The sequence below is a fragment of the Euphorbia lathyris genome, chromosome 5, assembly GCF_963576675.1.
Source record: "Euphorbia lathyris chromosome 5, ddEupLath1.1, whole genome shotgun sequence".
In the NCBI taxonomy this organism is placed as follows: domain Eukaryota; kingdom Viridiplantae; phylum Streptophyta; class Magnoliopsida; order Malpighiales; family Euphorbiaceae; genus Euphorbia; species Euphorbia lathyris.
Genome location: NC_088914.1, coordinates 74,378,939 through 74,394,275, shown reverse-complemented (window position 1 = coordinate 74,394,275; position 15,337 = coordinate 74,378,939). Strand labels below are relative to the sequence as shown.

The following is a 15,337-nucleotide window of genomic DNA, read 5'->3' as shown; positions in this document are numbered from 1 at the left end:
TTCCGAGCTTGTTCGGGCCTCATATAGGCTAAACGGACAGACTGTCCGGTTAAAAAGAAAAAAAAGGCCACATTTGGCCTAAACGGGCAGCCTGCCCGTTCCACCGTAGGTGGGAACGGGCAGGTCACGCTGCTCGTCCCACGGCGGACCGAGGGCAGCGTGCCGTCCGTTCCGCAGGCCGAACGAGCAGCGCATGCCGCTCGTCCGCACGGCCGAACGGGTAGTTCATCCGTGCGGACGAGCGGCATGCACCGCCCGTTAGGCCAATTCCGTTTAAAAAAAAAAATCAAAATTCAAAAAACGAAATTTAAATTTAAATTTATATCGTAGGATTACCTCGTGTTCGAAAACATGGTCTTCGGAAATGCTTGGGTCCATTTTCGTCTAATTCGGGTTTTTAGGTTTAGGAGAGAAAGAGAGGAAAAAAAAATTGGTTTTTGAAAAAAAATTATGAAAAGGGCATAAATGTCAAAAAGGGTGCGGTGGGTGAAAAAAAAGTTACGATATATAGCAATACCCTATATTAAACCTTTAAACAAAATATATTACAAATTATTGTTTTTATAATGTAAAATATATTAAAATAATAGAATAACAACTGTCTTGCTACAAAAAAATGATACTCATTTTTTAGTAGCCTGGAGATGCTTTAAGGCCTATATGTTGTTAGGTGGGGAAAAGGAAAAAAACATATCAGATCCAAGTGCTTTATAATTGCAATGATGAATGGAGCTGCAAATAGCAAGGATACTCGAAGATACTACCTCCGTCATATAATATAAGTCATTTTATAGGTTTTTACACAAATTAAGAAATACAATTAATATTGAGTAAAGTTAATAAATTTGCATTGGTTAACTTAAAAAAAATTCTCTCTCCTGTCACTATTGGGTAATAAATATTGGAATGTTCAAAAGCACACAGATCAATACAAAATATTTAATGTTTGGACCAAAAAACTAAACTAAAAGTTCTTGAAAAACCAAAACGACTTATATTTTGAAAAAAAATTCACTTTCTAAAACGACTTATATTATGGGACGGAGGGAGTATGTTCTTATGTGGAAAATAAAACATATGAGATCCAAGTACACGTGAAAGTACCCATGTTAATTACACGTATGGTTCTCCCAGTATCAAAAATAAAATATTAATGTCACAAACAAAATGTAATTTCTTTAACACAAAATTCATCTAACTTTATATTTGGTTTCTCATGTAATATTTTTACTTAAATTTTGTTAATATCGATCATTGGAAATGACACATAGCCGATATGCAGATCAGAATTTAATACATAGATTAAAAAATTATATATATATATACTTATAAAATTGAATAGCATGAACAGTGTTTCAATTGAATTTTTATTCAATTACTTCCAATTTTACCCTTATAACTTATTTCCCCTTTTTAGCCTTCAAATCCCACTTCAATCCACTAATTCCCACTACTGCCTTACAATATTTTCATGTTGAAGTTTCCAATTTTACCCTCCTATCACAATACTCATCTTGCTAATTTCTTTCATTTTGAGTACCCACCTAATCTAAAACGACACCGTTTATTTTCCCTCTCTTCTATTTTCACCTGCTTCATTTTTTTAATCAAAACTTGCTTCATTTTTTTAATTCGCTTTTATTCTTTTTCTCTTGCTCTCAACTTTATATCTCTCCTAAATTTACTTAGCTTTTTCTATCAACTCAAATCAATGGAAAACATTTTTGTCTTTAGTATACAAATTTTTCAAATCATTTCACAGAAAAAAATAATGATAAAAATGATAGATTTTGAAATATAATTATAATGTTTTTTTTACACTAATTTCAATATATAAAATAAGATAATTTTAATCTCAATATATGTAAAATTGTGCAATTGTAGGTCTTGATAATAGATCTTGATGCCTCAATGTTAGTAAAATAATATCAATTTAAATTTAATGTCGGTTACCTAGAGCTATAATTGCATCATTTCATAAATGTTAAGGCTAACATGATTCTATTTTTTTAAATTGAAATTTCCATTAAAACTTTGAGTCTATTTTGATAGACTTATTTCATTATATTATACAATTATATTATACAAAAATTTGGCACAAAATGTTCATTAATCCAATTCATTCTCTCTACCAAGAAGAAACTATTTAAAATATTTTTTTTGAGCTGGTAAATTGTGAGATTTCCTTATAATTGATATTTTGAGGAAAAAATATATATACCAGAATTTTGTGAGAAAATAATTTGTTACATTTAATATATTTTAACTTTTCCAAAAAAACAAAATTTTAACTAAAATTACAATAAATTGCACAGTTGCAAATTATTTAATTAATTTACTAACCAAATTAAAATTTATAATTCAATGTAACACAATTTAAATTAATTATTTTCCGAAGCGAAGCAAGAGTCACTTTCTAGTAATATATAAACCAGAATTTAATACATGGATTAAAAAATAATAAAAATAATACATGTCACTAAATCCAACCCATTCAATTTCATTCACCTCATCTCTTTATATTTCTCACGTCAATGTAACAAAAAAAGTCAAACTATGCATTTTCAATAAACATGTAAAAATCTAACTTACATATCATTCACTTGTCCTTTACAATGACGAGTGATTGGCAGAATCTAAACAAAAGAACTATAGGAGAAATCAAATGCAAATTTGAATAATTTTAATATTAAAAAATTAAGTTTTATAACATTAGTGTTCCTTTCATAATACTTGGAGAACCTCAAACATAATTAACCCGATTCGCCCCTGTAATTGCATTTGAAAGGTTTTTCTTTTTATTAAAAAAGGTAAAGGGAAAAGTTTTTCCTTTTGCATTTGAAAGGTTTTTCTTTTTCTTAAAGAAGGTTAAGGGGAAAGTTTTTCCTATAGGCACATCTTTACACAGCAAGTACAACTTGGCTGAAATTAATTGCAATACAAAGGGTTACCTCATTACTCACATTCTATAGAATGGCATTCAAACGCATAAATAAATGGCACACAATTTTATGAGGATTATGTTGCACATAGGATGCTCAATGTGGAAATTTTCTCTAATCACTTAAATTAGAACTCAAGTTCGACTTACAGTATACATGACAGATTTTAATTGGAAGAAAAAGTACCTGAAGGATGCTTCAGCCACCTCAAACCGATTAATCAGATCCACTTAAAAAATTGCTTGTTCAGAAACATCTTAGCATGTCAATAAAGCCTACATCCATGGCATAAAACAGCAATATGTGTGGAGAGCCGGAGAGGCCAGGGCACTGCAATGCAATGCAAAACTGAACCAAATCGAAGATAATTTCTCCCGTCTTTTGGGACAATGCCTCTGTGTTTCCTGGATGTCTCATTCTGATTTTCTATTTTATTTGCTTGTTTATAAGTGAAAAAAGAACTCAAAATTGTTGCCATTTAAGCATTTGAGACGACTCTATACTCAATCTCTATGTTGTATGAATTTAGCAATATCATTAAGTCCAGCCTCCTTGTAACATGCAGCAATTTGATCCACAGACTCATCCCAGGTCCCTTCAACAGAAGCTAAGTCCAACAGAAAAGCAGCTTCATCCAATGCAATCTACAGATTTAAAAAATAAAGTTCAATATTACTTACTGGATTTGCTAAAATTTAGCACTACAGCTGAATTTCAGGTTGAAAACCTGAGCAGGATCCTTCCCCTTGTTTAGGTCTGCTTGTCTTCCTGCGTCGGTCACTCTCTCTTTAATATACTCAATTTGCTCATCCTCCCATTCTGCAATTCGAGCAACTTCCTGAATAGCCGAAAACCTCGTGTTAATTATGCAAGAAATTTTGGTCTAATAGAATATCGTCAACGTCAGTACCTGGTATCTGCAGCCCAAAGTCCACCATGGTGATTTCAGAGCCCCCCTGGCAGCATCTTTAGCTTCTAGCTTACGTCCGATCCTATAGAAGACAGCTGAGAATCCAATTTAAATTGCCAAACCAAAGTAAAATGCTGAGCAAACAGTTCAGGGTTACAAATTGGAGAAAGTAGCACCAACTTCAACAAAACCTCAGCATTGAATACAAAAGGCCGTCCAAATCCTGGAAAATGTTCCTTCTTTGTGTAAAATTCGGCAGTTATTAAAGCTGAAACCTATAAGAAAAGTATCTATAAACAATTAACCAAGAGACTTGCAAATTTATGCTATTTTCAAGCTGTAACTGAGTTCTGGAGAAGCTTACGTGGTCTCCTTTTGCAAAATGCCTCATTGCTCTTCGCTCTAGAACATCCGGAAACAAACCAACCTGCAGACAGAACAATTGCTTCGCAAACTGCTTTCACGGAAGATTAAAGTTCCATATCTATCACTCGTACCTTTTTTATGAGATACACGTCTAGGTCAGAAATCTTTGACTCGGCAAAGTCGCCCATGGTATAAAGATTCTCCCCAGCATCAGCTGCAGCACAGAATAGCTCCTCCTTGCATTTTGATGTCATTTTGGCATCTTCCTCAACTAGAATTCTGTGGATAAATTGATCTACCTATCATAGAATTAGAAATTAGGATAAGTATTCCCTTCAGAGATATTAACGCATACAGGGAACTTCCAATTTAACACACACTGAGTGAGCACACTCATATTACAGTCTTTGCAAGAAGCCAAACTCCATGTTTATGAACCTCCACCACTGGCATTTCCATTCTGCTCATATCAGAAAAAGAACAAAAACTTAAGCTAAAGAAAATTAATAGTAAAATCCAATGTTAGTGAACTGTCTTACCCAGCTGGTGCTGTTGGCCATCTTAGTAGTCCAATTACAGCACCTAGTCACACATAACAAAATCATATATGAAAACTACAACTTAATTACTTCTCACTTTTCAGCCATGAAGAAGAACAATATATGGCACATATTTACCCTTACCAGAGCTATTTTTGGCCAATGGAATCACAAGAGGGATTAATCCTTGCTTAAGCCCAGGAGAAATGATGCACTCACCTAATCCGATGAATCAAACGAGGAGTAAATTATATATACAATGATTCTATAAATGAGACTTATGAACAAAAATGGGAATGCCATATTAGAGACGAGAGGGACTAACTTTTATCAGTAACAATGAGGCATTACTTGAATCAATAAGTACAGTTTTAAGTTTTTATTTCAAAGCAGATCTAGTTTTCTGGATGGCAATTTGAATTGAGTACTTCATGGCACATATCAAACAGGTAAAAGACACAAATTCGGTTTTAGGATTCATCGATTTGGCTTCTGATTGTGGTACAGACTACAAATTAAATGCCACAAGACCAAAGAAACAACAACATTGAAAAAAGATAGCCATTGGAATGCCAAAGTATTCAACTAAAAACGAATGGTGTTCTGAATTGTTTCAACTTATGAACTTCAATCGATTAACAACGGCGGGATTTGAACTTTACCTCTGGTTTTGAGCAATCTTAGTAAATGAGGCAAATGCTTGGGAGGCTCAGTTGCAGCCAATTCCTTCACAAAACTTGTATGTTCTGCAATTGAAGAAAGAAAAGGAGTAAGAAAGTATTTTAGAGTAGAAAATTGTGAAGCGGGAATGTTGATGGTTGTATTATATCACCAGGAAATGAAGAATAAGCACGAAGAGTCGGTCTGCGGCGGTTGAGAAATAGAGAGGTGGCGCGTGGAGCTCCATACAGGCGGATCTTCATTCCTCTAGTTCTGAGTTCAGGTGGTGTTGCTCACCGTCACAATCAAAGATGATTTAAAGGGGTTAATTACAAAACTAGCTCACATGAGATGTTAGTTTACATTTTTAGACCCATCACATCACATCTTACCAAATTAGCTACTTTTATTGTTAACCTTTCAGAAATACCATGATGATTTGTGCGACTTTTCCGTTAGGGTAATAGGACGGGTACGAGAATACCCGGTACCATTTACCCGTCATAACTCTTTTATATATTAAAAAATATTATTGTGCTTTAGATGTAAGATATGCGATTTGAACACCAACCTTTTGTTCTTTAACCATTAAGTGCTACCACTAAACTACTTTATTTTTAGGGAGAATTACTAAACTAGCACCTTTTAAGAGGTTAGTTTACATTTTTAGCTCCTTTTAAATAAATGACCAAAACTAACATATTTCAACAGATTCTTTCACATTTGCCCTCGTCATTTACACTCCGCTCTAGCACTACGCTCTCTAATATATTTCATTGCGCGAATCCGACGATTCATTCGACGATTTCCTCCGGCGAACGCGAAGCTCAGACAACGCAAAGCTCAGACATCGCGAGGACGCGAAGCTCAGACAATGAATCGGATTCAGAAGGAAGGACGAAAAAGAGGGTAAATAACTTGATTTTACTTATGGGTTATTGTATTGTATGTACATTTGCTGGGTTCTTATATTGTATGCACATTTCCTGGGTTTGAGAAGGAATATTTTGTTATGCTTACTTCTTCTGGTATTAGGGTTCATCTGGGTTTGCAGTTGCCGATATCAATGTGTTATCGACAAACCCTCATTTCCTTGTTTGTTTATCTTCTATATTCGTGCATATATTTGTCGATATCAATCGATATCCTATCTGCAATTGGTAAGTGTTTGGTCGATATCACATAGATATCGACAACCTAATTGTCGATATCTCTCTTATTTTAGCCTATGTTAGCTCATTTTAGCTTAACTTCTTTATTAGCTTACTTGTATGTTAGCTTATGATATATCTACAATAAATTTCAGCATGATCATGGACAAAAGAGGAAGAGAGATGAGCATGTCTCTTCTTCCAAGAAAGTCAAGGAGGGTTCAGAATATAAATATAAAAAAGCATTTGGAACGGAAAGCGTCATCATAGTTAGGTGTAACGGAGATGCAACAAAAAATATAATGACCAATTTAACACCAACCCAAAGAAAGCTATTTAAGCAGAGTTGCTTCGGGCAGTATTGTGAGATGGAACTTACACAATTTGCAGGAGTCCTCTGTCATACCCTTTTGACAAGGGAGATCAAATGTGAAGACCTCAACCCTAGTGAGCTTTGCTTCAAAGTTAGAGGTGTTGAGTTGAGATGTGGAGATTGGGAGTTTGGACTCCTAAGTGGGTTACGGTTTGGAGATCTGGAAGTATTTAGGGCAAAGTTTAGTGCGCTAAAGAAGCCAGATAGATTTAGAAATAAGTTTGCCCACTACCCTACACCAACTATCAGAGACGTGGACACAATTATGAAGCAAACTAAATGGGCTAATGAAGATGATCAGGATGCAGTTTCATTTGCCATGTTGTACTTTGTACTTGGCAGTGTGTTGGATAACACTGCCACGAAACAAGCTCTTCCTTGGGTTTTGGAACTTGCAGAATTTCCAACACTGTTTAATGAGTTCCCGTGGGGTGTTGTGGCCTGGGATGAGACCTACAGGTCCCTTGTTAATGGTATGCTTGGTGGCAAAGACCGACTTGATCAATTATGTGCTTATAGGGATGGAAAAAGGAAATCCCGTGTCTCGTATAATCTATATGGTTTTGCACACGTATTTCAGGTATGATGTGTGTATATTCTATTGATAACGCGTGATAAACTTCCGACCGGATTCCTTCCCTGTGGGGGGCGTCGTTGGGTTCGACGGGGGGAAGCTCCGATGCCAAAGTTAGTATTAGGATAGTGAATAAACTGTATTGACAAGAGAAGGGTTTAGAGCGAGAATGTGAGTGTGTACCTCAATAGCTTGTGATGCAAGCTATTTATAGTCATGTGATCGTAACTCCCAGTAACCCGAAAGTCTCCATTAATGCCTCATTAATGGCGGTTACGGATCTCCCTTAAGTGTGACCGTTAGCTCATTAACGGACCATTAATTGCCTTTATTGGGAATCGGCTCAACCGTTCAACGGGCGAATCGAGGCATGATGGCGGGTCTCCTGTAGGTTTGACTACAGATGACGTGTGATGGAATCTAGGTGATTCGCCATTGCTTTCCAAGTTGTCCGAATACGCGGTCGTTTGGTTAATTCCTCTTTTGGTCCCGTAAATTGTATCTGTTTGTTATCAGAAGCCCCCTCTAAGTTTCGTTAAAGTCCTTTAGGGCTTTTCCACTTCCTGGCACGCCGTCATGATGAGTTGCATTTATTACCACTCTGTTTCAGGCCATTCATTGAGTGACAGGTGTCCTAGGCGCGCTGCTCGAGGTAAGCGGTGATACCTTCTTCAACCTTTCTTTTTCTCTTTCCGCTTCATTTGCTATTTTCCTGCTCGCGTTTCCTCAAAGTTTTTCCGGCGTCAAGAAGCTTCAAAACTTTCGATTTTCCATGTAAGTGAAACTTCTCGTCGTGTTTCTGGGTTTTTTATGAGTTCTTCTTCTGAATCTACCATTGAACTTTTTAATTTGGCTTCCCCCTCTGAGCCCTCTTTTAGCTGGTCTTCTTCCGACGACTCGAGTTCGTCCGAGAGTACCCCTAGTTGTGATTTGTCGGAGTTAAGTAACACAGTGAGGGAGAGTAGGAATCATCGTCTTTGTTTAATTAGAGCCCAGGCCCTCCCCGTTGCTGTGACCCAATCAGCTCCAGCAATAGATTCTAGGAGCTTTTCCGGAATGGAGGCTTCCCCTTTGACTCCGATTAGGAAAAATATGCCTCATGCAGAGACTACTTCGTCTCGTATGGGCGCCGCAGATCTGGCTGATTTGGCGGATCGCTATCCGTGGATCAAAGATTATGAGACCGAGTTGGCGGCTGCCCATCAGCGACCCACCTATCCACCTGTAGGGTACCTATCTGTATATAATAGTCATGTGGAGAGAGGGTTCCGTCTTCCTCTTCCTCATATGATGGCGGATATCCTGGAGTTTTTTGGGATCACTGTCTGCCAGCTGCATCCAAATGGCTGGTTGGATATTGCTCTAGATTGTTATTTAGCTTCGAACCTGGGGGTAGTCTGTAATCCTCGTGTCTTCCGATCTCTTCACAAACCCACGAAGCGTAAAACCGAGTCTTTCTACACTTTTGCCAAATTCCAAAGTTATTCGCCCTTCTGCGGTAAGATGTCGAACGTCCATCTCTAGGACGAAAATTTTTTCTTTGTTAAGGTGAAAAAGGACGAACCCCTGGGATTCCCGTTGGTTTGGAACGCCAAACCTCTGCACATGGCTGGAGATTTACGTATACTGACTGACAGTGATGAGAAAGTGGCGGATCTCATAAAAAGCATCAAAACGGATGCTTGGATGTACGCCGATGCTTTGGAATTCATGATGAATGACATTCCTCTGGTCCGCCGTGAGGGGGATGTGATCACTTACGTGAAGTTTACTCAACTTGATGAAGGTAACTTTGTTTCTTCCTTAAACTTTGATTATTTCGTTGTTCCCTTGTCAGGGGTTTGTCTGAGGCCATTCGCGCCCTTGTAGAGATGCGTAAAAAACAGAAGGAGTTAGAGGCCCAAAAAGATATGCAGGTGGCGGATCCCCGTAAGAGCTCCGGAAAGTGTCCTTTGGAAGGCGTCGCGGATCCTCCTCTTAAGAAGAAGAGATCCACCGCTGCTGGTGGAGAAAAGTTACTGGAGGATGCCATGAGAGCTGAGAAGCCTATGATGGAGCTTGAGTAGGTATGTTTACCTTACCGTTTTTCCTTCTCCTACCATGGATCTTGATTTTGGCCCTCTAATTCTTACATAGGTGGTTAAGCCCGACTCGGGAGGGTATTGGCTCGCCAAGTATGGTGATAAAGGGTCTCTGAGGAATGAGTTAGTTATCAACGATCTTGACGAGGCCCTCGGTCAACTTGGTGAAGTACAGGAGAACCAAAACAAGTTCTCCGGATCAGCCCATGCCAAGATGGGGAAGAGAGATCTCCTTTTGGTGAGTTTTCCTTATTTTACATTTTTGGATGAAAGAGTGATCTCCTTTGGGGAGATTTTTGCTTTGTTAGGCGTATACGCACATGCGTGCTATAGAGGCGGATCTACTCCAAGGGGTGGCGGATAAAGCGACCATAAAAAGGCTGGAGAAAGAGGTTGCCGTTGCTAATGCAAATGTTGCTTCCGCCATTGCCCTTAATGAAAGTAAGGATGCAGAGATCCGCAGCCTGAAGGGGAAAATGGAGGAGATGGAGGAGAATGCTAAGAATCACAAAGCTGCCTTGTTGAACGCGAAGATCATGGCGGGAGAACGTGATTATTACTATAGCGAATGGATTATGGCATACGTTAAGCTTTCCTACCCCGAAATTAATTTTGTGGACCCGGAGTACGTGGTCCCCGAGGTTGAGGATTGCTTTAAATATCGCAATATCTCGAACGTTAAGGATTTCATCCGCGATCAAATTCAGAAGGAGCTGAGCGGATCAGCCGAGGAGAGCAAGCCTGTTGTTGATCTTGAATCAGATGACCTCGGCGAAGCATCCTAGGGGGCGGGTGACAAGAACAATGATTCGATAATTGATTGTACGGTTCCTCAGGAGGGCACTATGGTTGCGGAGAATGAGGTTCCTCTAGAGGGCGCTTCTTTAGAGAAAGACGCTAAGGAGGATGCTCCTGTAAATGTTTAGTCTTTGAATGTAACTTAAGTACAATTTATTTTAATCCTTTTTTCAACCATTATCTTTACTTTATGCTTTATATCTTTCAGCAAGTAAATTTCTAGGTTTTAGGACTTATTTTATTGGTTCAAGGTAGGTGGCCAGCCGTACCCTGGAATGTGAGCCTTTTTGAAGGCTTTGAAGCTTTTATTCCTTTTGAGGAAGTTAAGCTGCCTTAGGCGATCGATTTGCTTCATATCTTTGAGGTGAATCGATCCGCCACTAGGACTTGAAACTCTTCTTTGGAAAAAGTATTTGAGAGTGTAAAGATCTCACGTCTGAGAAATGTTTTAACTCTGTCTCTGATGGTGATCAATTATTTCCTATCTTTGAGGTGAATTGATCCGCCGCTGAGATTATTCTCCTATCTTTGAGGAGAAAGTAGTTATGCCATGATAACATTATTCTACTGTGGGAATGCGTTTGTTGCCTCCCCCTTTTTGAATCTGGAATATTTATATTGCTGCAAGAAAATACTTAAGAAAGAATTTGCAAGATTAAATTTTCTCTTTGTTAAATGGCGATTCGCCTTATTACAACAAATTGGCCTTATGTGTGAGCCTCGTTAAAACCTTTAATAAGAAAAACCACATGGGATAAAACCTTACTAAAGGAAAAAGAGTACTCAAGACCTTGGTTACATTTTACTCTCTGGCGAAATATTTGCGGAGGTTCTGAATATTCCACGTCCGTGGCAGAGTGTTCCCCTCCATATCTTGGATCTTGAAAGTGGTAGGTCCAATTTTGGTGACTATTTTGTATGGCCCCGTCCAGGTGATTCCCAACTTCCCTTTTCCTTCCAAGGATTGAATTTTGTCCGCCTTTGGAAGCACTAGGTCTCCTAGGTTCAGATCCACAAGTTTGGCGTGTCTGTCGTGATAGGCTGCGATCCTCTGTTTGTAGGCGGCCATTCATACATACGCCTTCTCACTTTTTGTTTCCAATTGGTCAAGACTTTCCCTCAACCTTTAGTCATTCCTGTCTTCACAGTAGAATAAGACTCTGTCACTAGGGACCTGGATCTCAATGGGGATCACAGCTTCTATGCCATAAGTGAGGGCGAACGGTGATTCGCCTGTTGCGGTTCGAGGAGTGGTTCTGTATGCCCATATGACATTCATTAGGTGATCCGCCCACTTCTTATTATGCTCCCCCAGCCTCTTTTTTATGCCTTTAACGATTGTCCGATTTGTAACTTCGGTCATCCCGTTGGATTGGGGGTAGTAAACAGAGGCGAACCTGTTCTGAATACCTTGACTTTCGCAGAATGCTCTAAACTCCCCACAATTGAACTGTGTCCCATTGTCGGTGATAATCATGTGGGGGACTCCGAATCTTCTGATGATATTGTCCCTGACAAACTCGACCATCCGTTCTGCGTTTATAGAAGAGACAACTTCGGCCTCTACCCACTTCGTAAAGTGGTCTACGGCTACTACAACATATTTCCTTTGTCTCTTGGTTGGAGGAAAAGGACCAACAATGTCAATTCCCCAGATGGCAAAGGGTCGTCCTTCGATAATGGGCTTTTGCAAGTGCTTAGCCATGTGAGATTCATTTGCATGGACCTAGCAATTATGACAGGACTCCACTAGCTTTTGAGCATCAAGTTCTGCTGTGGGCCAATAAAATCCCACCAATCCGGACTTTTTCAATATGGAGGCGGATGCTTCGTGGGCTCCACAAGCACCTTCATGCAATTCCTTGAGGATCTGTTGTCCTTCTTCTGTCATCACACACTTCAACCAAGGCTGTCCAAAAGATTTTCTATATAGGCAATCATTTATTATGGAGAAGTATGCTGCCTTTCTTACCGTCTGTCGAGCTCCTTCTTTGTCTTCAGGCAAAGTTCCATCTGCAAGGTACTAGCGGATCGGTGATCTCCAATCTCCCACGGCGGGTGTAAGAAGTGCCATAATTTCTGAGGCAAATGCCGGCCTCGTTTGCACCTCGAACGGGCATTGTAGGTCCGTCCACTGATCCTTGCTAGAAGCCAGTTTAGCCATGTGATCTGCCTCCGTGTTTGAACCCCGAGGGACATGGACTAGTTGCCATTTGGTTTCTTTGATCTCGAGGTAGTTTAATAGCTTCTTGACCTCCTCTACATATTTGGCCAGGATTTCATCTTTCACCTCAAAGTTTTTGATCACCTGGTTGACCATTAGCTTGGAATCGCTATAGATCACGATCCGCTCTGGTGTAATCTCCTTCAACAAACGTAGTCCCAATAGCAGGGCCTCACATTCTGCAGCATTATTTGTTGCGGGAAAGTCTAGCTTTGCAGCATAATGTAACTTGATGTAGTGTGGTCCCTTGATCACTACGCCTATTCCTGCACCCTCCACTGAAGAAGCGCCATCAGTGTACATCGTCCACTCCTCTATTTTTGGTTTAGGGAGATTTACACCTTCCTCAGTGAATTCGTTCACAAAGTCTGCCAAGACTTGGCTCTTCAGGGCGGATCTACCTTCGTAACGGACATCAAACTCGCCCAGGCGGATTGCCCACTCCATCAATCTCCCCGAAGTTTCCGGTATTTGTAGCACTTTTCTCATGGGTATGTTGGTGCGGACAATGACTGTATGAGCTTGGAAGTAGGGTCTGAGGCGGATCGACGTGGTGACCACGGCTAGTGCCATTTTATCCAATCTTGAATATCGAGTTTCAGAGTCTTTCAGAACTTTGCTCACATAATAGATCGGATACTACTGGCCATCCTCTTCCCTTATCATGACTGTGCAAACTGCTTTATCAGTAACAGAAACATACATGTACAGATTCTCACCTTCCAAAGGTCTGCTCATTAGAGGCGGTTCTGAGAGGAAGCATTTGATCCCTTCGAAGGCCTATTGGCAATCTTCATTCCACTCAAAGCCTTTCTGCTTTTTGATCACTTCATAAAAAGGTTGGCATCTACGAGCAAAGCATGAGATGAATCGACCAAGTGCTATGATCCGCCCATTAAAGCGTTGCACTTCTCTGACATTTTATGGCGCCTTCATGTCCAGTACCGCTTTGATTTTATCTGGATTGGGACCTACTCCCTTCTGGTTGATCATGTATCCCAGGAATTTTCCATAAGTTGCCCCAAAAGTACACTTATCAGGATTTAGCTTGATGTTGTGATGACGAAGGACTCCTAAGACTTCCCTTATATCCTCTGCATGATTCTCCATCGTGGTGCTTTTGATGATCATGTCATCCACGTAAACTGAGAAGTTGTCACCTTTCCTTCCTTCGAATATTTTGTTCATCATACGCTGGTAGGTAGCTCCAGCGTTCTTAAGCCCAAAAGGCATGACTTTGAAGCAATAAGTTGCCTAGTGAGTTATAAAGGAAGTATTGATCCTATCTGATGGCTCCATGAGGATCTGGTGATAACTAGACTTCACATCAGTGAAGGAATATACTGCATGTCCTGCGGTTCCGTCAACTAGGATGTCAATGCAAGGCAGAGGGTAGTTATCTTTGGGACAAGCCTTATTAAGGTCCGTGAAATCAATGCACATGCGGTATGATCCGCCTGCCTTTTTAACCAGGACTACATTCGCCAGCCATTGCGTGTAAATAACTTCCTCAATGGCGTCTGCTTTTTTTAGTTTAGATATCTCTTCCTCTATTACTTTCTGTCTTTCTGGCCCATGATTTCTTCTCTTTTGAGCCACTGGGACCACATCTTCGGTGACGTTGAGCTTGTGAGTGATCACATCTGGACTGACCCCTGTGAGGATCTCATCCTTCCAAGCGAACACGTCTCCCGACTCACGGAGAACCTTTGTAACATCCTCCTTAACCTTAACTTTTAGCCCTTTGGCGATCCGTACCTGCTTACCATCTGAAATGAGGAACATTTCTGTGTCTCCCAGGGCCGTCGTAATGAGTTCTTCTTCTTCGTCATCATTGGACTACGGGCGAATCGACAGGGATGCCGAATATGTCTCATGAGCAACTTTCTGGTTCCCCTTGATCATTACGCCTCCCTTGGCTATAGGGATGTACATCGTCAAATGGCGTATCGATATGAGAGCCGCCACTTCTGAGATGAAAGGCCGCCCTAAGATGATGTTGTATGCCAATTGACCGTCCATGATGGAGAACTCCAGATCTCCCATCTGTTGGAAATTAGGCTAAGGTATAGCAGCGGAAATATAAATTTTTTAACCTATTTCCATTTAACCACAAGATCCGTTAACCGTAATTTCATATAAAGAAGGATAAGAAGAAATACCTTTTAGAAGTTCTATCTACCGTTGCAAACGAAGTGCCCACAACTTCAAAAGAGATAGAAACTGTCTACCAATCTTCCCCTATCCGAAATAGACCTTCCAGACCTCCGAACGACAATCCCTTCGGTGGAAAAGTGGAAGAATATGTCTAGAAGCTCCTATCCAAATATCGCGACGATCCGACGGTTCAATCTCCGGGAATCCGCGCAATCGTGAACTGACCTGATGTAGGAGTAGTAAAACGAATTTCTCCCTTTTGTTTGTTTTTCTTCTTCGAGTTCCCAAACACGAAATAAAACACGGAAAGATTAATTTAGTATCAATCGTTGAATAGCAACCAAAGTAGATTGCCTCTAACTAATCAACACAAGATCAAGGATAAAAGAAATAGATGAAAATTAATTGATCAAACGAAGCCGTAGAGAAATCTCGTCCTCGAACTAGGGGTGTCGAATTTTCTCTCTCTTGGACTAGGAGAATTTCGAAAATCACAAGTAGGGTATGGCTTGCTTGGATTTCGAAAATCTCAAGGGAAGGGGTATTTATAATCTCTTATATC

At 39.8% G+C, this 15,337-nt stretch overlaps 1 protein-coding gene across 3 annotated transcripts; it reads right to left on the bottom strand.

Moving 5' to 3' along the window:
* Positions 1–3,044: 3,044 nt before the first annotated feature.
* Positions 3,045–5,736, bottom strand: LOC136228604 (protein IN CHLOROPLAST ATPASE BIOGENESIS, chloroplastic-like). Of its 3 annotated transcripts, none has more exons than XM_066017033.1 (11): positions 5,590–5,736; positions 5,420–5,503; positions 4,902–4,976; positions 4,758–4,800; positions 4,621–4,678; positions 4,350–4,517; positions 4,217–4,279; positions 4,033–4,127; positions 3,853–3,934; positions 3,623–3,780; positions 3,045–3,549 (listed from the first exon to the last, which is right to left on the bottom strand). In XM_066017033.1, exons 1-10 carry the CDS (start codon positions 5,678–5,680, stop codon positions 3,631–3,633), a joined length of 909 nt encoding a protein of 302 aa, XP_065873105.1. In that variant the 5' UTR covers positions 5,681–5,736; the 3' UTR covers positions 3,045–3,549; positions 3,623–3,630. The 3 variants fall into 3 exon arrangements, with proteins under 3 accessions (XP_065873105.1, XP_065873104.1, XP_065873107.1); XM_066017032.1 differs by having other exon boundaries at positions 3,045–3,586; positions 3,670–3,780; positions 5,590–5,733; XM_066017035.1 differs by having other exon boundaries at positions 3,045–3,586; positions 3,670–3,780; positions 5,420–5,526; positions 5,598–5,721.
* Positions 5,737–15,337: the final 9,601 nt, after the last annotated feature.

Bases quoted from the DNA above. Each gene is read 5' to 3' on its own strand.
- LOC136228604 (XM_066017035.1), bottom strand. From the start codon at position 5,680: ATGAAGATCCGCCTGTATGGAGCTCCACGCGCCACCTCTCTATTTCTC. The intron at 4,801-4,901 runs GTAAGGGTAAAT...ATGTGTGACTAG, and splicing joins ATTGGCCAAAAATAGCTCTG to GTGCTGTAATTGGACTACTA. The intron at 4,128-4,216 runs GTAAGCTTCTCC...CTTTTCTTATAG, and splicing joins ATTTTGCAAAAGGAGACCAC to GTTTCAGCTTTAATAACTGC.